This window comes from Gracilinanus agilis, chromosome 3, assembly GCF_016433145.1.
Source record: "Gracilinanus agilis isolate LMUSP501 chromosome 3, AgileGrace, whole genome shotgun sequence".
NCBI classification, from domain to species: domain Eukaryota; kingdom Metazoa; phylum Chordata; class Mammalia; order Didelphimorphia; family Didelphidae; genus Gracilinanus; species Gracilinanus agilis.
The window spans coordinates 258,196,198-258,222,239 of NC_058132.1; the positions used below are offsets into that span (position 1 = coordinate 258,196,198).

The 26,042-nt window shown below is 34.1% G+C and overlaps 1 protein-coding gene across 2 annotated transcripts in view; it reads left to right on the forward strand.

Annotated features, from left to right (window-relative positions):
* The window catches only part of TTC21B (tetratricopeptide repeat domain 21B), a 97,838-nt gene extending 72,109 nt beyond the window's left edge, over positions 1-25,729 (forward strand). Inside the window, exons 23-30 of one of the 2 annotated variants that reach the window (XM_044669820.1) lie at positions 10,273-10,423; positions 10,652-10,813; positions 13,690-13,885; positions 17,997-18,221; positions 20,021-20,141; positions 23,487-23,554; positions 25,211-25,333; positions 25,417-25,729. In XM_044669820.1, coding sequence (XP_044525755.1) covers positions 10,273-10,423; positions 10,652-10,813; positions 13,690-13,885; positions 17,997-18,221; positions 20,021-20,141; positions 23,487-23,554; positions 25,211-25,288 — 1,001 coding nt within the window. In that variant the 3' untranslated portion in view covers positions 25,289-25,333; positions 25,417-25,729. Of the gene's footprint in view, positions 1-10,272; positions 10,424-10,651; positions 10,814-13,689; positions 13,886-17,996; positions 18,222-20,020; positions 20,142-23,486; positions 23,555-25,210 lie in introns of both variants that reach the window. The other variant, XM_044669818.1, reaches the window with a different exon arrangement.
* Positions 25,730-26,042: the final 313 nt, after the last annotated feature.

A 26,042-nucleotide genomic window follows, 5' to 3' on the forward strand; every position in this document is an offset into this window, starting at 1 on the left:
TACAGATCAGAATATAGACCATGAAAGCAAAGTCCATACCTCTCCCCAGATCAAACAATTTGGAAGCACCAAAAACTTTCAACTCCCCAGAAGTAGTTCTCAAAACCTCTGTGAAAAAGCCAAACATTTTTTAAAAAAGAAAGAAAGAAAAAGCCAAACATTGATATAGTAGCCCTCCCCAAAAATCCAGGAGGAAAGCCCATTTTAAACATGAAGTTCAAGGTCAAGAAATAGGGTAGAAAAATAAGCAAGCAACACAAACAAACAAACAAACAAAAAGAACATGACCAGAGAAAGCAATGTTAACTGGGAAGATCAAGACACAAATTCAAAAGAAGACATTGAAGTCAAACAACTATAAGCAAAATTTCAAAGAAAAAAATGTGGATTTGTACACATGTCCAACAAGAATTCCTAAAACTAAAAATAATTTTCTAAGTCAAGTAAGAGTGGTGGAGAAAAAATTCAGTAAAGAAATGAAAGCAAAGGAAGAAAATTACAAAGACAACAGCCTAGTAAAAGAGGCATGGGAGCTAAGTGGCTTAGAGGATAGAGTCAGGAAGATCTGAGTTCAGATGCAGTTTCAGATACAAGTTATGCGTTACCCTGGGCAAGTGACTTATAGGATTTAAATTAATATCCAGCAACTCCCAAGTGTTAATTTTATAGTTTATTAATAATCACTTGAAATAGAAGGAATAAAAAGGAAATAGAAGTTAAAAAAATCTAATTATTTAACAAATTTAAGACCACATGACTTAAGTTCTCCTTGCCTGTTTAAAAAGCTCACTCCATCAAAGCCCTGACAGGAAGACAAGAGAGTAAGAGGCAGGGCTGCACCAAATTTATATCCTTCCTACATCAGCATGTAACATGAGGAGAATGGGGTGCTGGGAATTGTAGTTTTTAGGGTAAGAGATTCAAATTACACAATCCCCCCTGTGATCCTTTGGGAGACTAGTCTCCCAATGGATCATTTAAGCATAACTATATTATTCCTCTAAAGATCATCTAACTAAAGGTGCATACAATATTGCACTTTCTAAGAGGAAACTACAATAGTTAGAGATAAGAGGGAAATAGAAGAGAGAGAGCGCAAAACCACTGTTTACTAGGCACATTCACAAAAAGCCAATTGGGGGCAGACCTCTTTGGCATAAGAGTTTACATTCAAAATAAATGCATTCAACCCCCCACAGTTCAATTTCACTACATCCCAAATTTCATTCTGGATCTTTTGGTATAGTGTGTGGTTTCTGCAGGCATCTTCTTGGCACCTTCTTGATTTGGGGAGGTAGCAAGTTTCTTATCCTAAAATTACTCACAAACAAGAAAAATTTTTGTAAAACTAGAATTTTACAACAATTATACAATTCCTCCCCTGAGGAGATGTGGAGATCTCTTTATCATCTCTGATAAGGACAGTTTAGTTGATAAGGAAATAAGGACAGGACAAGGGAGTTGTCTTTTACCTCATGCTTCCAGCTCTGGCTCCAGGAGCATGAAGTTTATTATATATGTTTCAAGACTCATTTCACACAAAACAACCCCCCCAAAAACTTTGCAGATACGCAGAAGTTACAAATTATGTCACATCAAAACACAAAACATTGGCTTCAGAATAGACCAAGGCCAAGACTGAATTTTGACTAGGTTCTTATCAGAAAGCCAAGTTGGGGATATCTTGGCCTTGGCTATAACAGGCAGCAGCATTCCTTGCTGTGTTAACAGTGTTAACCCTTTAAATTCAGGTTTGATAGGAACTTAAAGCTTTCTAATAAGGTCATAATACTTTTCAAGAAGAAATCACAAAGGGGGCAGCTGGGTAGCTCAGTGGAGAGTCAGGCCTAGAGACAGGAGGTCCTAGGTTCAAACCCAGCCTCAGCCACTTCCCAGCTGTGTGACCCTGGGCAAGTCACTTGACCCCCATTGCCCACCCTTACCAATTTTCCACCTATGAGACAATACACCAAAGTACAAGGGTTAAAAAAAAAAAAAAAAAGAAATCACAAGGATCACAAAAGGGGTCAAAAGAGGAGTCAGATTTTTATCTAGTCTCTTATTGGCTTCCCACAAGGAAGGTGTTGACAAACACACAGATCACTCAGGGATACATGGCTGAGTTATGGGGTATATAAAACATGAAAAGAAAACCAAAATCATAAAAAAATGAAAAACAAATAGAAGAAAAATTAAATTTTGGGAGAAAATAAAAAATTCAAAATCAGAATCAAAATATAAAAATCTATGTACATAAAAATTTCTGAGTAAACAAGATTAAATTCATAACAGGTTCTTAAATCAGGGTCCAATTAAAGTGATTTCTGTCCCACAAATCTGTAGGATAAATGTAGTAATATTGCACTTAACCATTGGCAGCCAGAACTACAGGAAGTTGCCATATTATAAGAAAGAAAAAAGAAATAGGTTTTCTGTGTAAAAGGGAAGTATTTTTCCCTGGTCTGATTTTACCTTCATTCTCAAGGATAGGGGAGCCAGGATGGTAGCCAAACTTTGATACTTGTTGGAATGTGACATGGGGAAAACCTGCATCTAATGTATGTCAAATAGCTGCAACCTCAAACAAGTCCTCTGTTTCAGTACAAATTCTCATCAGTCCCACTGGGATTGGTTGACCTTCTCCACCTTTGCTTATAGGCACTATGCAGATTAACTTTGTGCTTCCTTGGCACTGTGCAGTGGCTCTTTTGTGATTCCTTTCTCTTGGAATCAGACATAATCATTAATCAAAGTCCCTTAACATTTACCAATCAATGACAGATTTCCATAGTCTAAAGCAGTGATGGACAAACTATTCCCCGTGGGCCAGATCCAGGCCTTAGTTTTCCCATCACTGCCTTAAGCAATTCCCTAATCACTATGTCCTCACATCCAGATGTAGTGATGAGGGAAATGCTTAAGGCAGTGATGGGGAAATTATGGCCTGGATCTGGCTCACAGAAAATAGTTTGCCCATCACTGGTCTAAAGCTTTTGGGTATACATTAATATTAGAGCAAATGGATATTTTAAACTTATATTAGTGCAAAATCAAAAAACCACTAATACTAGTAACATGTGCTTCAAGTACAAAAATGAGAGGGGGGAAAAAAGAAAACTCATATCCCATTGCATATACAAGGAAAAACAATAATAAAATTTAAATAATCAAAAATGTATTGTTCACTATCAGTGACATACTGCCTTTGTCCAATAGTCAGAATACAAAGGTTTCTCACCCAAAAATGAAATCCATTTCCTTATTAACATGATTCACAATGTGAGTGCAAATGATTTTTACCAAGTAACAGCTTTTTAAAACAGTAGTATAGCAGTTAATGCACATTCAAGAAGTACCCAAATCCCCCAAATCATAAGAGCACTTTAATGACAATAGCAAACAAACTCGCTATCATTAGGATTCACATGAGTCTCTATAGCAACTGAAACTCATGGATATTTTTCACAAGTTCTACAGATCTAGCCAATCTTTCAACCTTGGATGAGATATTTTTAACAAAGTCTATTACTGCCATCATTCTAAAATTTTACAGAAGAGCCCCCCAAAAAACACAAACCTCTGTATTGCTGATGAAAACCTTTTGGGTCTAAAATGTCACCAAGGATCTAGGTCATTCTAGTGGAACGGTAGAATAAACTAAAGAGTTACAAATATGAAAAAAAATTCCGAAGCTATTAGGCTTCGTGTGAAATGCTCCCTCTCAGGGGCCATTCAGGGGTACCACACCACCTAGAAAAAATTTTACCACCTCTGGATGAACCTCCCTCCTCTAGCATGAGACCGTAACAGCCCAAAAGGCATGTCTTTATATGTCCCATCCATTACAATGTGGAGGTGTGGGCTACAATAGTGAAAATCATGTCAGATGTCTCATTCATTACATTTTTATAAAGGTAGAGGTGGGGAATATAATAGTACTACAGCACTTCACTTCGGTTACTAAATGGACCCTTTGCCTCTTGTTACAAACAACTCAGGGGTAGGCAAATGATCAGTTAGAGGTAGTGGTGCTACTAGATATCTAAAAATCATTTCTGGAGTCCCCTTAAAAACAATTTAAAATTGTGGTCATTAAATTCTCCAAAGGTTGTATACAGGTTGTAACCAGTTTGATGGAGTCCATCCATCATCATCTATGTGACAATTAACAAAAGGCAAAAGGCACAAAAGGCCATTTAGGCAACATGTAATCTTGATGGATCTGGTGACAAACCCAGCATCTAAAAGGACTTAAGACTTTGCCATGGAAAAGGGTTTGCACAAGTTGTTTATGGACTTTTACAATGTTATTTTCTCCAGTCCAGTCATATGGGGAAGTACAAATAAAGATAGTAGGATGGTACAAATAAAAACAGAGTAACAGAACATATAGCTAATAGCCAAAATATAGTAACTTAAAGTGACATATTGTAGCAGAATATATTAGATCAATATGTGAACTTAACAAACAAAATTAAATCTTAAAACAAACAATTGGAAAATATAATATATGTAACAGGATACAGGCACTGAATTCAAGAGTCCTCTTTTTCTTAATTCTGATACAGAGACTTCTTTACTATTTTTAGGGGAACAAAACTGAAAGATTTAACAATGGAGTCTGAAGAGGCTTAAAAATTCACCTCCAGGCTCTTTAAGTTTCCTTCCCCTCCCCAGTATCATCATCAATACAGATTCCTTTGGTCACACCTCTATGGTTTCCCCATACCTGCACTGGGCATAGTGTGGATGAATCCCATATTGAATGTGTTGCAGAGCCTGAGCAGACCAAAATGGCAAGGGGATGTAGGAATCTCACCCCTGAATCTCAGGATTACTCAAGCTAATCATAAGGACCAGTGCACCAAGGAATAGTAGTAAGAGAAGATACACCAAAACTTTGAGTTGTGCAAGTTCTATAATGTTCTCTTGGAACGGGAGCTGTTTGAGATAGGCAGGAAACTGTGCCATGCCTACAATTCTACTTATTAAATTTTGGTTGCAAGTCTACTTCCTGTTTGGAAGAGTAACCTTCCTTCTCTTCCCCCAAGGGGTAAAAATGCCAGGGAGCTGCTTGCTTCCACTGCCACATGGACAAGGAGTTAAGAGGGTAGAAGCTTCTCCTAAGGTAAAAGCCCTTTATGTGGCTGATTGTTGCCTAAAAGAAAAACCCGAGCTTTGCATTCAGATGTTATCAATGCAAGGGAAAGAGGGGTTAATACTTTTTCAGCAACAGCAGTAGAGGGACCACACAGTCAGTAAGCAAGGGAGGCAGGACCTGCAGCAGTGGGAAGCAAGGCAAACAGGCAGAGATACCACCACTCCCTGGAGGGGAAAGGCTAAAAAACCATGGCAGAAGAAATGTGGTTTCTTTTCAGACTAATTTACTCAGAGAGAATTAAGGGTTCTAAACCCCACTTCTAGTCACCATAAATGTAGGATTAAATTAATATCCAGCAACTTCAGGTATTAATTTTATAAAGTTTATTAATAATCACTTGAAGTAGAAGGAATAAAAAGGAAATAGAAGTAAAAAAAACTAATTATTTAACAAAATTAAGATCATGTAACTAAGTTCTCCTTGCCTGTTTAAAAAGCACACTCCACCAAAGCCCTGATAGGAAGACAAGAGTGAGAGGCGGGGCTACACCAAATTTATATCCTCCTTATGCCAGCACATAACATGAGGAGAGTGGGGTGCTGGGAATTGTAGTTTTTAGGGTAAAAGATTCTAATTACACAGACTTAACCTTGTTTTTGTTAGTTTTCACCTTTATAAAAGAATCTAGGGAAGGAAATGGCAAAACACTCCAATACCTTTCCAAAGAAAACCCCCAGAGGGGTCATAAAGTGTCAGACATGACTGAAAAAACTGAAAAAAAGGCACAAAAAATTACAGAAGAAAATAACACCTTAGAAGTGGCCAACTAGAAAAAGAGATAGATAGAAATATTCACTGATGGAGATAACTTCTTAAAAACTAAAATTGGCCAAATGAAAAAAGCTATATAAATAAAAATATATTATGAAAAAGTAATTTTTGAAAGTCTGACCCTTTCTCTTGTTTTCATCATTGAAAAATAGCCTACATAGATCTTTTTCATAAAGATTTTATAGAGATAAGAAAGTAATACAGGTCATTTGTCATTGATGCCTTCTGTTATCAACTATGAAAAAGTCTAATTAAAATATAGACAGAAAAAAATCTAAGTAGCTCATTGCTAACCATTTCACTATTTTAATTTCCATTTTTCTAATTATTTCTTTCCTGTTCCACTGATTTCCCCTAGAGGAAGGCTTCTGGCACATTGAGTAGATTCCCCCATGGCAATCTTATGGGTGGATATGGATGAGAATTGCCCAAGATGAATAGGAGTTCTCTCATCAAAGATGTCACTGATACCTATCCATTAGATTGTCTTTTAAGCACATTTATAGGCTGCCTGAGGTCATTTTAAAAGTTTCTTCCTTTGACTGTTTCAGTTTTTAATATGCTACTATTTAAAATATAAGTATTAATTACTTAGCATATTTGTTACCCTTTCTGAGTACTAAACACCCCTAAGCAGCTTAAATTTTTTCCCAGCCTGTCAGCTTTCCTACCATCTGTTCTCTTTTAGTTTCTTTTTTTTCCTTTTTCTCATTTTATTTTTTCCCTAGGATATCTAATATATTAGTGAGTTCTGAAAGCAATGGGTGCATCGTTGTGTTTACCCTCAAACTGTCTTAATTCAGGGATATTTTTCTAGAAAAAGTATGTAACTTCACTTTTTAATTAATAGAATCAGACCCATATTTTCTATAAATTTTTTTAACCTTTTTAATGATTCTCAACCATTCACCTTTTAATCCTTTTTTTGGAGTTTTACATCACTTCAGTTTTAGGAATTGTATGTACCCTACACTACCTTCCACCTAGTTAGAGATTATTCCAATTAAGCATTTACAAAGTGCTTGCTATGAGCCAGGCACAACTATCTAGGAAATAGGGATATGAAGAAATGCAAAACTAGCCCCTGCCCTCAGTGAATTCTCACTGGGACAACACCATCTAAAAAGGTACATACAAAATCTGTATATAGTAGGTGAAAGGCACAGGTGGCCAAGTGGACCAGGAGAAGCCTCCTAGAGAAGATGGGATTCAAAATGCCTTGGAAAAAGCTTGGGAAACTGACAGGGAATAAAGTGTGGGAACAGCAAGTAAGCCATCATAGCCAAATTATATAGTGCATGGAGAGAAAGTATAAGACTAGAAAGATACAAAGAGACCAAGTTATGAAGAACTTTAAATGCCAGACAAAGGGGAAAATATCAGGGTGAGTTATACTTGGCCAGACCTATACTCTAGAAAAATCACTTTGTTACCTGAGTGGAGATGAATATGATTTAAGTGGAGGAAGAGTTGAAACAGCCAGACCAGTTAGTAACAAGTATTTATTAAGCATGTGTCAGGCACTATGCTAAACACCTTAACAAATATTCTCTCATTTGATCCTAACAACAAACCTGGAAGGGTATGCACTGTTATTATTTCCATTTTACAGATGCAGAAACTGACTCCAGCAGAGGGTAAGGGTTGCACAGTTAATAAGTTTCTCATAGTCAAACTTGTCCTCCTGTGTCCAGGCCCAACACTAAATCCACTGCTTAGGGATTTCTTTTCTTGCTTTAAGTGCATCACCTAGTAATAACACAGTGTCAACAAAGTTTACTAACTTATTTCACTGTGTCATGGTTGATGTGAAGATCAAATGAGAAAAAAAATACATCAAGTGTTTTGCAAACATGTTTAGTTGTTAAATTTAATGTAAAATTTCAGTGTCTTTATGTTAAAATAAAAAGAGCATATGTATAGAAAATACATGTATTTGAATGTATAGAAAATTAAGTAAACTTATGAAGAAGTCAAGTAATTTACTCAAAATGGCTAGTTAAAAAGTGGCCAAGCTGGGACTTAAGCGCTGATCTCCTAAGCATATATGAATGCTTCTTCACCACTGCATTGTGCTTTATAGCAATATTCTGAGGCTATTCTAATTCAGCAAGGACAGGCTTGGGTTGACTTTAGATATCAATGACTGCATATAATCTAGAAGACAAAGAGGAAACAGAAAGGCTGCTGGAAATAAATCTCCATAAAGAGGTACCATACAATTATCCATCAAAAATATTTGTCACAACACAAGAACAGCAGAGACCAAGGAGTAGCAGAATAGGAGAGCAAGTAAAAATGACAGGCAGAGATTATCTTGAAATCAAGACTATCTACCATCCAAAACAATAGCAAAAAACAAGTGTATGAGGAATATTGGACCATCCAGATCCTTATAGCAATTTCATTAGATTATGAGCTGGTTGAGGGCAGGGACTGTCTTTTACCTCTTTTTGTATCCTCAGTGCTTTTGCACAGTTCCTGGCACATAGTAGATGTTTAATAAATGCTTGATTGACTAACTTCTTAATCAGATACCTAAAATTTTACTTTGATTCTTCATTGAGCCTTTGGTCTCTTATTTCTGTGTGATTCTCATGCATATCCTCCTTTAAATTTTTCACAAGGAATCCACCCAATATGCCATCAGCTTTTTCTCATGTTCATTTCAAATTCCTTCTGATGACATCCTTTAAACCAGTTATCTTGTGCATTCCTGGTGAATGGTTTTTTTTTGCACCATATTCATGTCTGCTGTACACCAGCATATCTCATATGTCATATCTCATCACTACAAAATGTTACAAGCAAAGGTAGCTAGGTGGCTCAGTGAATTGAGAGACAGGCCCAAAGATAGGAGGTCCTCGGGACAAATCTGGCTTCAGACACTTCCTAGCTTTGTGACTCTGGGCAAGTCATTTAGACTCATATACTGTATTTATTCTAAAATTGAATGTAAAAGTTTTGAAAAAATGTTATAAGAATAATCTAAATGTACATACCTACATAGAATCCTTAATGAAAGTGTGGGAAGAAAAACAATATTCTTCAGCCACCACATTTTTACAATGAACAGTTAACCAAAAGTTTTAAAGAATTAAAAATCTAACAGTACCTGTTGTTTGTTAATTTAAAAAGTATTTGCTATAAAGAATAAAAAGCCACATTAAGGATTTTCCTTCAACATTGTATATCCCATGTATGTCAGAATTATATACGAGTCCCTGAAAGACATAACAAATATTAACCCTCTGTTTATCTATATCATGTGAAACATAAAAGGAGATGTATTCTTACCCAAAGTATTTACCACTATCATGGAATGTCCACCTCAGAATTCAAACTAACAAAGGATTCCTCAAAGCTAATAATAAGATCTTCTATACCCTAGGTCTTAATTTCAGGTTAACAAACCCAAAGCATCTATACCTAGATTTAAGGGGTTAAACTTGCTTTTCAAAATATTTTGATATCTGAATTTTAATGTAGTTTGTTTCCTTTGTTATATTATGTATTTTATGCATCAAAAACATTCTAAGTAGTAGTCTCATAGGCTTCAACAGATTGCCAAAGAGGGGATCATGACATTTTTTTTTAAAGTAAAGAAACTCTTCTTGGGACTGAAAACTCATTATATTAAGAAACAAAGTTAATTATTTTATGTGGGAGAAGATTGAGACCAATTATAATTGCCTAAAAGAAAAAAAATGGATATAAAAATGTTGGTTATATGTTGGCATCCATCTTGGTTGCTTTATATGTACATATCTGAAAGAAGATAAGGAAATAGAACCGGCAAGTTTGCCAGCTATCAAATGTTGTCATCTGCAGCAGTTACCCATCCTGTCCTCCAAACAGCAAGCGTCCCTACCCTTCCACTCAGTATAAATGTTTTTAAAAATATATTTCATAAATGTATACATGTTTATAATTATGTATTAAATACAAATAAGTTAACATATTTATATAAGTATACAAGTGGAATTGGAGGTCAAAATGAGGTGACACACAGTCTGTAGTCATCCCGAATTCTATAGCATAGAAATGTTTAAGAGTTAGATTCAAATGAAATTGGCCCTAGTAAAGCAATGAGTAACACATCCCAGTGAATATATATATATATATTTCAGATTTGACAGTGTAAATTTTGACTGCCAGGATCAGACTGGCTACCAATATAACTAACTAGCACTCATGTAATGGCTCATCCAGTCATCCAATAATACATTTTTAACATTCCATCATAATATGTTTTCATGTTTACCTTTGAAGTATACTTTCAAGTGCACATAAAACACTATTTAAAATTTTGTTAAAATCAAATATCTTTGTGTTTCTAGACAATTATACAACATTATCTCGTTTAATTGACCTACTAAGAAGAGCTGGAAAACTTGAAGATGTTCCAAGATTTCTTTTGATGGCTGAGAAACATAATGCCAGAGCCAAATTTGAGCCAGGATTTCAATACTGTAGAGGACTATATCTTTGGTAAATTAATTTGGTAAATAAAATTTCCTTATAACAGTTTTTTTTAATCTACCATTGTGTTAAACTGAAATTTACCATTTTATTCAACAGTATGAATATTGTGAAATATTCTTACACTTTATATTTGACACACAAATTAGGAATTTCATTGAAATTTTAATCACAGTATTTGGATACTTGAAGGAAAAAAACAATACTTTGTTGTTTGTTGTTTTTAACCCTCCTAAGGTATACTGGAGAACCAAATGATGCCCTTCGACATTTTAATAAAGCCCGGAAAGATAGTGACTGGGGTCAAAATGCCATTTACAACATGATAGAAATCTGTTTGAACCCAGACAATGAAACTGTTGGAGGTGAAGTATTTGAAAATCTGGATGGAGACTTAGGGTGAGTCCATCACTCCTTTAACTTTTTTAACAGGTTAGAAGAGAGATATAGAGCCAGTGTACAAGGAAAGGTAAAATTCTAGTGAGGGCACTACCAAAAGATCAGACAAGCTAGTTTAACTGCATAATTGACCTTTTGGTCTCTGGAACAGAGACAGAAAAAGCATTTGGAGTTCCACTGAATCAGAACAGGCTTTAATTATAAAAATTAACTGTCCCGCCCAGATTTATCTTCCAGAAGAAGAGCTCTCATCCTAGGAATCATTTGTTCAAAGGTCTTAAGTGGCTCCTACTGCCTGTAGAATAAAGTCCAGATTCTTCAGCCTGGAATTCAGATTTGTTTCCCTATAACACTTAACTTCTCAGTACTCCCTATTTCAATTAAACTGAAATTGCTGATTCTGATCTCTTCTCTCTTCACATGTTTATGTTCTTTCTGCCTATACTTCCTTCAGGTTCCTGCCTAAATTCCACTTCTTCCATTAGTCCTTCTTTGAGCCCTACATTAAAGTGTAAATTCTTTTATTACAACTCTCATCACTGTTTTTATACATCTCTTTTGATAGTTTTTTTTTACTTATATTACAATTTTTGTGATCTTAGATTATCTACCTATTATAAGTTACCTGAAGAAAGTATTGTGACTTATACATTTTTCATCCTCTGAATCACCAAGCATATCACATGCATAGTAGGCATTCACTCATATATTGAATTTGAAATACTTTAATTAATTTAGAAAAAAGGAGGAGAAATTACAGAATCTATAGTTAATGCATACCCATATAAATAGTAGCCAAAGATTATACTTCACTCAATAGGTATTGAGTATCAAGTGTTTTCAAACTGCATAAAGTTCCACTAGGAATACAGGAGAAATATAAGACTTAACTCTTGACCTCAGGAAGCCTCACATCTAGTTAAAGGATAAGACCTACCCCCCACGAAATTATTTAGTAACAATGCAAGATAATATTTTACTAAGTATCAAAATGAATCCTAAAGATAAGTGAATTCAGAGTGAAAAGAGTGGGTTGTGGTTCTCAAGGAAAAATTTGCAGGGAGTTAAGTAGGACTTGAACTAGATTTTGGAAGATGAATAGGATTTAGAAGGGTATTTCTTGTGGGGGAAATGGCAGAAGTAGACAGATGAGTGGGAAGATAGTTGATAGAGTAAATAGAGCTCCAGGTCTGGAATCAGGAAGACTTGTTGTATGACCCTGGGCAAGTCACTTAAGCCCATTTGCTTAAATTTCCTCATCTGTAAGATGATGTATAGAAGGAAATAGAAAACCACTCCATTATCTTTGCCAAGAAAACCTAAATGAAGTCACAAAGATAGAACTGAAACACAATTGAACAATAATAACATACAGATTAGTAAATTGAAGGCTTGTTTGGGAAAAAGCAACTAGATCAGCCAGACTAGAAGATATCAGAGATGGAAAATAATAAAAGAACTATAGTTAGATTGGAAAGGCAGGTTGGAGATAGGACATTATCCATGAAATAGTAGCACAGGGAATTCAAGATGCAGAGTTATAATAAAATAAAAACAGTGTTTTAGAAAAAGTCTGATAATAGTATGCAAACTAGATTAGAAATTGAAAATAAATGGGTGATTATATCAGTAGTCAAGTCAAAAGATGATAAAGACCTGAGAAGACCATGGCATGGGCAATGGAAAGTATAGATATATGAGAGAACATAATGTTACATGTGATGTAACATCCAGGTGGAAATGCACAGTAGCTATGGAAATGCAGAAGCAAAAAGCTTTAGAAAAGTGGTCTCAAGGGCAGCTGGGTAGCTCAGTGGATTTTCAGACCTAGAGACGGGAGGTCCTAGGTTCAAATCCAGCCTCAGACACTTCCCAGCTATGTGACCCTGGGCAAGTCACTTGACCCCCATTGCCCACCCTTACCACTCTTCCACCTATGAGCCAATACACAGAAGTTAAGGGTTTAAAAAAAGAAAAGAAAAGAAAAGTGGTCTCAGCTAAAGATAAGGATTTGGATATTATCTGCATACAGATGATAATTGAAGCAGTGAGAGTGAATGAGACCTCTTAAGATCCCCAATGCTCTGAGTTTAGAGAAAAGAACAAATGACCAAAGACCAAACTTTAGGTAGAACTAACCCTGAAGAAGAACATAGGGGAGAGAAAGCAAAAAAAGAGTAATCAGGAAGGAAAAGAACCAGGATAGTGTGATGTGACAGAAACTGAGAAAGGGACAAAATCTAACAGAGGAGGGGAATAGTTAACAGGATTAAGTGCTACAGAGAAATCAAGAATGAGAATTGACAAATATCCATTGGATTTGGTAAAGGAGAGGCCATTGGCGTTTTTCAAGAGTAATAGTAATAAATTTTGTCATCAGACATTCCATTTTCTCTTGCAGCTGAAATGTATAATTTGTTAATAACCAAAATGCTATCCCTCTTAACTATGTACACTATTCAGCAACCTCTCATATGAAGAATTTACCATTTTTACACATCTTTCTCCTACCATTTCAGTGTAAATAAGTTTGCTGTTTTTCTGATTTCTAACTTCTGCTAAATTGACATTCATAACATAGAAACTATACACACAGAAACGTCCTATAAATTGCCTTTTTATTTCATAGGAAATCAGAATTGATGAATATTATCTAAGTAAGAGCTAAGTTCATCTTAAAAAAATATTCTCAGCATTCTTTATAATGTCTGTTAACATTAAGTAAAGACAGGGTGGCCTATTTTTTAAGCAAGGTCAACTAAATAATGCACTCATTCCAATTTTCACAAACTTTATTTAGAAAGCAAGAGGGAGTGATTTTCTCTGTGGTGGAGGGAGGTATGTATAGAAATTTGTATAGCTTTTTTTTTATATAGTAATTCCACAGAGAAGCAAGAATCTGTGCAATTAGCTGTGAGAACAGCCGAGAAACTCCTCAAAGAACTAAAGCCTCAGACTGTTCAAGGTCACATACAACTTCGAATAATGGAGAACTATTGCCTAATGGCAACCAAGCAGAAAGCCAATGTTGAGCGAGCATTAAATACCTTCACTGAAATAGCAACATCAGAGGTTAGTATTTTTATTTAATGAATATTTTCTTTCCAAAGTATTACAAAGCATATTTTTTGATAGCTGTTTATTTCCAAAAATCAATTCCTTAGTTCTTTTTAAATGAATATTCATTTGGCAAAAAATTCACACAGCAAACCCCTATTTCAGAAGACTGTGCTTTTCTGTGGTTAGAATTATCATTGATATGGATATTCTTTAGGATCTGTAGTTAGGAAGCAGAAAATAGGAAATCCCCATTGTAGCCTCTAGGACACAAGTTAATTCTCTGGGCTATTGCTGAAAGAATCCTCTGGAGAATTCCTGAATTATAAAGGTGGCCTACTTTGACTCACTAGAAGATTTGGCTGGGGAAAGGTATCCAAGCTTATCAAGTGATGTGAACTTGGAATATTTCCAACTGGGAGGCTAACTGGGGACAGTGTTGGAAGTGTATGAATATATTACTTATCAGTCATGCAGATAATGGCTTGCTTATCTAGGATAACTGCCTAAGATCTAACCACAAGAAACTGATTTTTACCTTGGGCTCTTCCTACTTTCCTGGGAAGCTTTCAGATATCCCTTTTTTTCTTGAAGAGAATGACTCATTTCCCTTCCTATAGTCTTTACCCACTTTTTCCCACCCCTAAGGTAAAACAAAAACAACCTTCTTCACTGGTGTTTTATAAACCGTTTAGCCACACCACCACATTTCCTGACTTGGTATGAAAATGACAGAAAGGAAATACTAGTTATTCCATTCAGTTGACAACTAATTCAGAGTATACTCCCCTTTGCTATGTTGCTGACCACTGAAAACTAGTAATTTGCTATCTCCAGTTGGATGTCTGGACTCTTGCTATTTTTTTACTTGTAGCAAAAGAGTTCTAGTCAAGATGGCAATGGATTGTTTCCTTAATTTTAGCACAAACGTTTATGGTAATGTATTGCTTAAATCCTACTTTTAGTGTTGTAGGAAGGCACCAGACTTTGAGAGCAAGTGCTGAATATTGTAGAGAAATGCATCATTACGTACATGTTTGTGCCTTTCATAGAAGGAGCCAAGAGTTCCTAATCTCTGTTTCAGATTCACACTTATCTCTGATTCTAGCTTAGAGAAGGACAAGGTACTCCACATGCGTTTCGGTCCAAACCCAAAAAGTTCCTGAAGGGTTCTCAGTAGCATTGTTTTCTCAAAGCATCAATATAGCTATTTTGGCTACAAGATGCCCAACTAATTCTTTATTTCTCTTATATGAATTTTGTGATCTTGAATATTTATTGGGACCTTTCCGTTGCTGTCATAACCCTGTCTTTATGTTGCCTTTTGTATATTCGGTGAAATACTGGTTCTTCCCTGTCCTATCATTTCACTATTTCATTCCTATATATTTTATAGTCCCTCAATCTCTATTTCATTTATGTGCTGATAAATATTAGTGCCATCACTAGGCACTCCCTTTGTGATGCCTCGTTGTGGCATAGAGATGATTCTGGCTTCACAAAGGTTATGCCAGTAGAATACAAGCTTTGGCAGATCCTACTACACTGAGAAAACTTCAGGTATGGGCCTGGTAACAAACATATATATGTGTGTTATATGGAGACCAGCCACATTAAGTTCATAGTCTCAGTATTAGAAAATTAGCTACTGGGTAATGAATTATTTTGGCTACATTAGTCACTTGCCCACTAAGTTGTATGGGGATTATAATTTGTGACTTTAGAAGGAAAAAACACATAGATGCAATCATTGCTTCTAAAAATATTGAAAGACAGTGGTTACAAATCGTAGCTTATTTTAATCTTTAATAACTTCAGAAGTATAAATGCTACAAAATTACAAAAATATTTTAAAACTTAGTTGAACTTATAAATATTGATCTTACTAATATTATTATACTATAATTGAGTTTTTAAACTTTGTAAATTAAAAATCCCTTCATCAACTGTTGCTAAGTAACTAAAAGAATTACCTTTGTACCTTAGGATCATTCAAGGAGTAAGGTTTTGATGTATACATAATAGTTTTGGTATGTCTCCCTATAAAAAAAAGTCCAACCGAGATAGATCAGGTGATCAAAATGGTCATGGAAAAAGACCACCTCATCTTGCTCCAGCAGTCTGAGAAAGCATCATCCAGAAAGTGGTAACACACAATGCATAATGACTGGGTGTTCTATCGTATTAAAATGAAAAATATATTAATCAAAATTCACAAAAATAAATATAAAAGAAATTTAAATAATTAAATTTTCACATGATTTTAAAAAGTTTATAGCATTTATACTTGTAAAGTTATTAAAATTTAAAATTGCACTAAGATTTTTAGAATACCCCCTATATAAGTTAATCTTGGTGAGGTCCTGTTAGTGAGCTCAGAAGATTTTAACCCTGTGTTCTTTATGTTATCTTGTTGTGGTGATATTTTGTCATTTTCTTCCATTCATTCACATTCTTGGAGAGTGCTATGTACCCAGTGGGAGGGCCACAAATTTTTTTAACATGGATCAGATTCATTATCCTTTAGAATGTACATTTAAACATAAAATTGCAAAGTGGTATCATTAACAGCAAGGTTCTAAAGTACAACCTTCCACTAACATTCAAACAATGCCCTCAGTAGTTTCATTCTGTTGAAATGTATGTGTGTACCAGATGGATGACAGCAGCTGCTATATGGAGTGCAGAAGGAAGATAATTACAAGTTTGCCAAGCCTAAGAAAATCTGTAAGAACAGGATGAAACTCAGTTTCAAGTAATATATCATAGCTATGGAATGCTGGAAAACAGCACTCAAGTGTGTAACAATCAGAGAAAGTTCTTTGTAAGCAAGGGTGTTATGCCCCCCATGGGGTGAGAAGAGAGAAGCAGACAGAACCAGTGACTGATATCCTTCCTCCTGTCTTGTAGCCAATTACAGCCACCCTCCAAATAACAGACTACACACATCTTGTCAGTGTCGACAAATGTGCCTGTGTTAATGTCATTCATGTGCACATATAGGAATACTAACATCATAATCTTTTAACAAGATGTAGATTATGGCATTAAATTAATTTGCTTAGCTATAAGAACTAACTGAATTTTCACATTTTGCCCTATAACCACTGACCCACATATCACTTTCACAATATTATATTATGCTGCAAAAACAGTGTTTTGAGCAATACACATTTAGTGCTATTCTGTATGTTCTGTTATTTTGCCACATTTCAAATGTAGGCATCATATATGGATGAACCTTGTACTTTGCAGTCATAAATAATTGATTATTTCTAGTATTTCTCACTTTTATTAGAAAGAAGAAATATATACCATAGAGGAAAAGAATACAGGATTTGGCATCCAGAAACCTGGTTTTGAATCCTTGCTTGACCACTGCCTATGCAGCCAAGACATTTTGTCTCTCTAGGCCTTGGTTTCCACCTCAGAAAAAAATAGTAAGGCTAAATTAGACCATCCCTTTGGATTCTAAAATTCCTATAATCCTATAGATTTTATATATATATATATATATATATGTGTGTGTGTGAATTGATATTTCTCAATTTTTAAAGGAAAGGTAATCTTCATCAGAACCAACTTAGGTACTGTGTACTAGGTGAGAGATGAACAAAATTAAAGCTGAGGAAGGGAAAGGAAAATACGGTTACATATGTATTTACACTACATAAATCCACATATTGTTATTATCTATTAGGAAAACTGACAGAGATGTTAGATGACTTTTAAACATAAATACTTGAAAAAGGACTATGTTTAAAATATTTGTTTTCACTTGTACATAACAACTCCAAAATGTAAACCAAAAGTTGAGTCAGACATTATCTGGCATCAGGACGTGGTATTTGCATGATCGATTGTGTGTTTCCAAGTTATATGTGCCAAAGTTTCTTCATCTAGAATCTAGCATAGTGCTTTCTATATGAGGATGTGTAGGATGTCATTTAAGGATGACCATTTAAAATTATCATGTATATTAAAAGTTATGGAAGCTGAAATAAGACCCTTCTGTCAAATTCTAATTTTATATTTCATATAAACAACATATTAGCAAATTTCTTAAGAAAAACTAGTAATCTATATGTGTATATACAGTATCTCAATTTCAAAAGTTTAATTACAGAAAGATCACATTCCAGCACTTTTGGGGATGGCAACTGCATTTATGATCTTGAAACAGACACCACGAGCCAGAAACCAACTAAAACGTATTTCAAAAATGAATTGGAATCCTATCGATGCTGAAGAATTTGAAAAGAGTTGGCTGCTGCTTGCTGATATTTATATTCAATCAGCAAAATATGATATGGCAGGTGATCTGCTAAGACGGTGCCTGCGCCATAATAGGGTAATTAATAAAAATAATTCCTCTTCCTTTATTTGTTGAAATATATTTACTTTTTTTGTAGTAAGCTGTACTGTTCATTTTCTGTATGTTCTTTGCCAGAATGGGGCAGGGGGCAGTTAGTAGGGGCAATGAGGTGTGGCTTATTGGATAGAGAGCCAGATTTAGAGATGAGAGAACCTAGGTTCAAGTCTAGTCTCAAATACTTCCTAGCTTTGTGACCTTGGGCAAGTCATTTAACCCAAATTGCCTAGCTCTTACCATTCTTCTGCTTTGGAACCAATATTTAGTATTGATTCTAAAACTGAAGTAAGGGTTTAAAGAAAAAAAAGAGAGTTGGAGAGGGGATGGAATGCTTATTCTTGACATTATCAGCAAATAAAATTAAGAAAAACCGAATATAAGCAATTTATTTTTAAGTTAAAAAATAAGTAACCATAGATGCTTTTTAGTAATTTTCATTCATATAAATAATTTATGCATGTTTCAAGTTTCAGCTGTGAATATGCACTACTTACTAAAGGTGTTTATAGAATGTCAAGTGTTTGCCTCTGATTATGTGTCCTATCCAGAGCTAATGAAAATTGCAGAAAAATATCAATTGTGGGCGTCTGCCTCATTTGCAAAAAGAAACACTGACTGAATTTACTGCAGCTGGATAACATTCCTATATATGAGAATATTCTATTCAAAACACATTTTGTAAAAGTTTTTGAGGTTTTAATTTGGATTGTTTAATTGAAATGTTAAAGTTTAATTGCAAAATGTAGGATAGATTTTTACAGCATAAAGTCTTTTTTAACAAAATCATTTTTAAGCATAGCATTCTCTTAAAAAGGACAAAATTATTTTGTGTTTGTGATTCTTTCATAATTTATCTAATTACTCTGAGTACTTTGAAGTTGCCTTAGTTTCTCAGTAGAAATTTATTTATATAGTTTCATATGAATTATTTCAGAATCTCTGCCATAACTAAATTAAGCTACATTTGCAGTCTAAGGGAAATGTATTAGTAAGTACTTTTACCAAAGAGTTACGATTGAGTCTTTCTAATAAAAGAATATTGTTACCAAGTCATTAGGAAACTTAAAGATGAGGCACTTATCAGTTGTTTGTCTTTTCCAATTAAATAAATATGTAGCATTTTTTAAAATTACAAAACACAAAGTAGATGTTAATAGGCTTTGAAAACTCTGAGAAACGAAATAAAGAGTCTGGACACATCACAAGTAGAACAGCCTGCTCACAGTGAAAGGAGAGTAAAGCACACCAGAATTCAGTTTGATGGCTTTTTAGCAGAGTATGCCTAAATATGGTGATTCTTCCTAAACTGGCAGTCATAACTCACTGATTTCCTGTAACTTTAGATTCAGAAAAAGTGAGATTTGGAGAAAAAACCCAATAGTTTGGAAACCTCACATTTTATAATTCTCATATGTATTCCCTCACTTCCAATTGAATGTCCTTTTGTATTGATTATAATAAAGTAGTTCAAAAATAATGTGCATATTTTCAAAAATGTCATAGTTGTAACAAGCTCGAAGAGAAATTATATTCTAAATAAATTGTATTATGGCATTTCTGAATACTTTGGGATCTTTAAGTAGTTGACAGCTTTAACAAAAAGTAAACAAAAGGGTTTTGAGAATCATCTCCTATAAATAAACAGTTTCAACAGTTTCAAGCCTTCTGAATGGAATGTTAGAGGTATTGATATTGATATTGATATATGTGTATGTCTTTTTTACATATAAATATATAATACATAAATATATATGTATCTTTATAACATTTTTCTTTAGTCTTGTTGCAAAGCCTATGAATATATGGGATATATAATGGAGAAAGAACAAGCTTATAAGGATGCTTCCGTGAATTACGAGATGGCCTGGAAATATGGCAATCAGACAAATCCAACAGTGGGTGAGTGCGGTAAAGAGAGATAGTAAATGGTTCTTTTATTCATAAATCTTCACTTAAATAGAGGTAGAGTTTTTTTGTTTGTTATTCACAGCTACATAATAGCTTTATTTTGAGGACCTTCCTGAAAAGAGAATTATCCTGATATCCTTAGAAATCTTTTAATGCTTATGCTTACTTCGGACAATTATTTTTTAAGTAATATTTTATTTCCCCCCAATTACATGTAAAAACAAATCTTTTAAAATTATTTTAAAATTTTTGAGTTCCAAGTTCTTTCCCTTATTCCCGTCCTTCTTCCCTCCCAACTCTCCCTGAGACAGTAAGAAGACCGATATAGATTTTACATGTGCAATCATGTAAAAAAAATTTTCCATATTAGTCATTTTGTGAAAGATATCTCAAATGGAGAAGGAGGAGGAGGAGAAGAAAGAAGATTGTATTCAGATTATCTTTGATTACTTCTTTGCTGAGAATAGTTAGGTCATTCACAGTTCTTTATCAAAAATTATTGCTATATATAAATAGTGGGTATGCTCACTTAACTTTGCCATCAGTTCATGTCAGTCTTTTCATATTTTTCTGAAATCATCTTGCTCATCATTTCTTATAGCACAATAGTATTCTGTCATATACCATAACTTGTTCAGCCATTCCCCAATTGATGGACAGCCCCTCAATTTCCAATTTTACCACAAAAAAAGAGCTTCATTAAATATTTTTATACAAATTGATTTTTTTCTTTTTTTATCTCTTTGGGATACCGACCTAGTAATGGTGTTGTTGGGTCATAAGGTATGCACAATTTTACAGCTTATTGGGCATAGTTCCAAATGGCTCTCCAGAATGGTTGGATCAGATCATTATTCCATCAATAGTGCATTAATGTCCCAATTTTCCCACATCCTCTCCAACATTTATAATTTTCCTTTTCTCTCGTATTGGCCAATGTAAGGTGTTGTGGTGGTACCTCAGAGTTGTTTTAATTTGTATTCTCTAGTCAATAGTGATTTAGGTTGTTGCATATAAGCATATATATATATATATATATATGTATTCTTTTTTCACATAAGTATAGATGATTTTGATTTCTTCATTTGAAAATTGCATTTTTAACTTCATATCCTTTGAACACTTACCAATTGGATAGTGACTATGTTTTTATAAATTTGACTTAATTCTCTGCATATTAGAGAAATAAAACCTCTATCAGAGGTACTTGCTGTGAAATTTTTCCATTTTTCTACTTTCCTTATAATCTTAGTTGCATTGATTTTGTTTGTATAAAACCTTTTTAATTTAATTTAACATAATCAAAAGGGACAATTCTTTAAAACCTTTCATTGTCACTGTTTCTTTTAACATGTTATATGTTCATAAAATTTTGGAATTGATAATGACCCTTAAAAGTTCTGTAGTCCAACTTTCTCCCCAGTAAAGAAACAACTAGTTTTTAATCCTATTTCTCCCCCTGCTCAGGACCCTGAACATATCTAAATCCCTCTTCCACATGTTATACCTCTTCAAGTGCTTCAGGACATCTAGGCTGACCTACTTTTATACAAGCCAACCATCCCCAGAATCATTCCTCATAGGACATAGTTTCCAGAATATTCACTATCCTAGCTACCCTCCTAATATTCTCTTATGTCCATGTTTATCTTAAAATACAACTCCTAGAACTAAATAAAGTACTTACTTGTAGTCAGACCAGCTTACAGATCGAGGTACTATTGCACTAAGCTTCTTAAGAATAGTAACTGGGACTTGTTCTTTGACTCATTCCCTACAGCACCTAACACAGTCATTGAATCCGTGTGTAATGAATTAATGCAGCATAGGATTGTATTGCCTTTTTTCTTAGTAGCCATGTCAGATTGGTTTATATTGAATTTATGTTTAAAATTTCCAAGCATTTTTCACTTAGTGCTACCTGTTTAACCATATTCCATGTCATACTTACAGAAATGTTGGGTTTTTTTTTAAATCAAATGCAGGACTTTGACATCTTTTCCTATGAAATTTTTCTTGTTCATTTAAATCCATTGCTGAAGTCAACAAATATTTTGTTATTCATCTTTCTCCAAGTCACCTCAGTTTGAAACCTTAGAGTTAATTCCTTCTGATCCTACATTATTTAATTTTGCATATGAATTTGGTAATTTAAGATACTTTTCTTAATTTTTATTAGAGGTGAATATTTTAATATGACAGCATTTGTGGTGGCACTTAGTAATTTAAATGAACAGTAGATTTATCCTAAAATTCTCTTGATGCTTTATTTATTATATACTTTAGGATTTTTGTGTCTTGAGATGGGTTTTCACATTATTCTAGTACAACTGAATAGAAGTTGGAAGTCCCAGAAAAGGTTTAGATAACTGACTATGTTGCAAAAACAGAAGTTTGAAATCCAAAAAAACCCAAAACTATATGGTGGTGGTAGGTATTTAATTGTAAGCCCATTTGTTCTGGTTGTTCTCACTGCTTCCAGTCTCTCCCCATTCAAATCCATCCTCAACTCAGATATCAAAGTGATCTCCTAAAGAGATCTGCACATGTCACTCCCCTATATCCAATAAACTCCAATGAGTCCCTGTTATAGCTGAGATAAAAAATAAAATCTTCTGTTTACTTTTTAAAGACTTTCATAAACTTGCCCTTTTCACCTCTGTAGCTTGTTTATGCTGCAATGCATAAACAACTACTTAGCAGCATAAACAATAATATGCTGCAATGCATCATATGCCCCAATATGCCCCAATCCACTGACACTGTCCTCTTTCTGCTTCTTGCACAAGATATTCCATCTCAGACTCCACACATTTTATTTGTTGTCCCCATGGCTGGAATGCCCTGCCTCCTCACCTCAGCCTCCTAGCTTCCTTGACATACTTAAGATCTCAGAGAAAATCTTACTTTCTGCAAGTTTTTTCTGTCTCCCTTAAGGCTAATGCCTTCCCTTCAGAATTACCTCAAAATATCCTGTGTATGCCTTGTTAGTGCATAGGTATTTGCTACTGTCTTCCCTATTAGACTGTGAGCTCCTACAGAGCATGAACTGTTTTTGCCTTTCTTTATATTCCAGGACAATACCTCGCACATCATAAGTGCTTTATAAATGCTTTTTGCCTGACTAACACTCTTCTATACCCATGGCAGATATTCTCAGTCTTTTCCATTTTCTTTCTGCCTTGTCTTGTCCTTATTGCCTCATTCTTGGCCATCTCAATGCAGTCCCTTTTCCCCCACAAAATTAAAGCAAACTCTGGTAGAGCAAGTCAGGTAAAAAATGGGGTTATATTTATAAATAAATAAATGTTATCACTACACTGTTTTTCTTTACAGGCTACAAACTTGCATTTAATTACTTGAAAGGGAAGAGATATGTTGATGCCATTGATATATGTCACAAGGTAAATACTTTAAAAATAAAAATAATTTTTACCTACATAGTTTAGCATATAATGAGACATTGGTGTAACTGTCTAATGTCCTTTTTTAAGTTAACTTCAAAATAGACTTTAGCTTCATTACAGCTATCATAAGTAAGCACTGTAAATATTTTTTTCCAGCATTGCTGGGAATAAAGCAATCTGGTCATTGTAGTTACTCACTATTCCCTAAATATAGATTATAAATGTTCAGAGTTTAGAATGTAATTAAATGCACTTAAAACTAAAATTATCTTAAACATAATTTAATTCATCTTTGTAGATTCAGAAGGTACATCAGTAGCATCTTATACAGCCTCAAGCTCTTCATTACAGAGAATTCTGTTGTTAAAGGGCTTAAATGTTAGTAAATAGAGTTCAGATGAGTGGAATTCTAAGTGATAAAAGTTTGGTTCAGTTTTGTAGTACTCAGATTGAATTTAAATTGCTCCTCTTACGGCAATGAAACATAATCACGGTAAATAAATAGTCATCAGTTTTGCTGTATTATCCAGTTGCTAAAGGAGTTTGGTATTTTAAATAATAATTTTTTCACATAAAAAATTCCTAACATTATGAAATTGATATATTATAACTGGTATGTTTTATATTCATCTGTTCATTTATTGCACCTCAGAAATGCCATTGTCTTAATGTGATAGCTGCCACTCCTAATAGTTCATCCTGTTAAATACATTGACTTGAACACATACAAATCATTTATTTATTCCTAAGGAAAAAAGAGTTTTATGATAGGAGTGTTCTGCCAGTATGATAAAATTTGAATCACAGTATATAAAATTGAAGTTAATCTGCTGTTTATTTGAAAGCAAAGCAGTATCCCCCTTTTGTTTTCAGTTCTTTTTATTAAAACATTTAAAAATATTAATCTATTCTCATGCCTTAACAAGTATATCATAATGGCTATAATTGAATCATAACTGAGGTCTTTCAGTGCCTGAGGGTGATAATTCAAAACCATTCTCATAATACAGTTCTGTAGATGTCAAGATTATAAGATATGGAGCATAATGTATACTGCCCCCAAAATGTGACCTGGAAGGTTTTGTGTTTTGTTTTGAAATTGATTTCTAATAACTGCCTGTTTTCTTGTGATCTGATTCTCTAAAATGTGTAATCAAAAAAAATTTTAAGAAGTTCTATTTAAAATCTGTTTGATAAAGCTTTTATTACATTAGAAAAATTTTTGATCAATATAGTTTCAGACTCAAGAATGAAATAGAGAAATCTAGAGGACAAACAATTATCTGAGCTGGCCTTTTGATTTATATCTTGAAATAATTTGATTTAGTGAAACCTTAATTGTGGCTGGTTAAATGTAAAGTAAACCCAGTGTAAGGCAAAAAAGATGGAGTATGAGAAAAATCTTATCTTTTTTTCCTAAAACATGCTGTAAAATCTGACTTTCATCACCTTGAAATTGAATTACTTCCTAGTCAGTTATTCTGAGATTTGAGGGCTTTTTCTTTAATATATTCACATTCCAAAATCTTTTGAAAGATATTCATCAGAAAATCATCATGCTTTTTGTAAAAATGAATTATCAAAAAAGCTTATTTGATTTCTTAGTTCCATACATTTAGTAATAACTTTTTTTTATTTTTTTTAACTTTACAGGTTCTTGAAGCACATCCAACTTATCCGAAAATCCGAAAAGATATACTTGATAAGGCCCGCTCTTCTTTAAGAACTTGAACCTTATTCTCCCTAGATTCCTTAATTGAAGCAAAGACTAGAAAAGTAATATGATGTTAAATTCTTTTGTTGATAAGATTTGATTCAAATTTATTTTACCAAAAAAAAGGGTTTGTTTTTTTTTCCAGTTAATTGGTATTCTCCAGTAGAGGCTGCTGTTGTACATGAAGAGAAGCATTCAAATTGCTTTTTCAAGCATGGGAGAAGTTAATTGAGAAGAGGTCTCTTTTATTGACTGTCTGATTAAAAACTGTCTCCCAAGCTATCATCTTCCACAATAGGAAGAGCTATTTCTCTTCTCATTAAAGAATATCTTGACAAAATCAAGTTAACCAAACTTAATGCCAAAATTTTTAATGTAATACTTGTGTTCATTTTATGCAATTGCATTTAAAACAATGAGATTTCTTTTGTTGTTAATATTTTTAACCAATTTCAATTATTGGCATAAATCCAAATGTCATTTGTAAATAACTCTTAAGAGAAAATCAATCTGTTTTAATAAATATTTTCTAATTCACATATTGTGTTCATCTTAATTGCATTTTTCTTTAATCTTCTAAGCCACAGGAGATGCTAACAGAGAATTATTCATTCTAATGTAGCCATATCTTTTTGTTTATGTGCGCTACAGCACTTAAAAATTGATCACAGAGCGGGGCAGCTGGGTAGCTCAGTGGAGTGAGAGTCAGGCCTAGAGACAGGAGGTCCTAGGTTCAAACCCTGCCTCAGCCACTTCCCAGCTATGTGACCC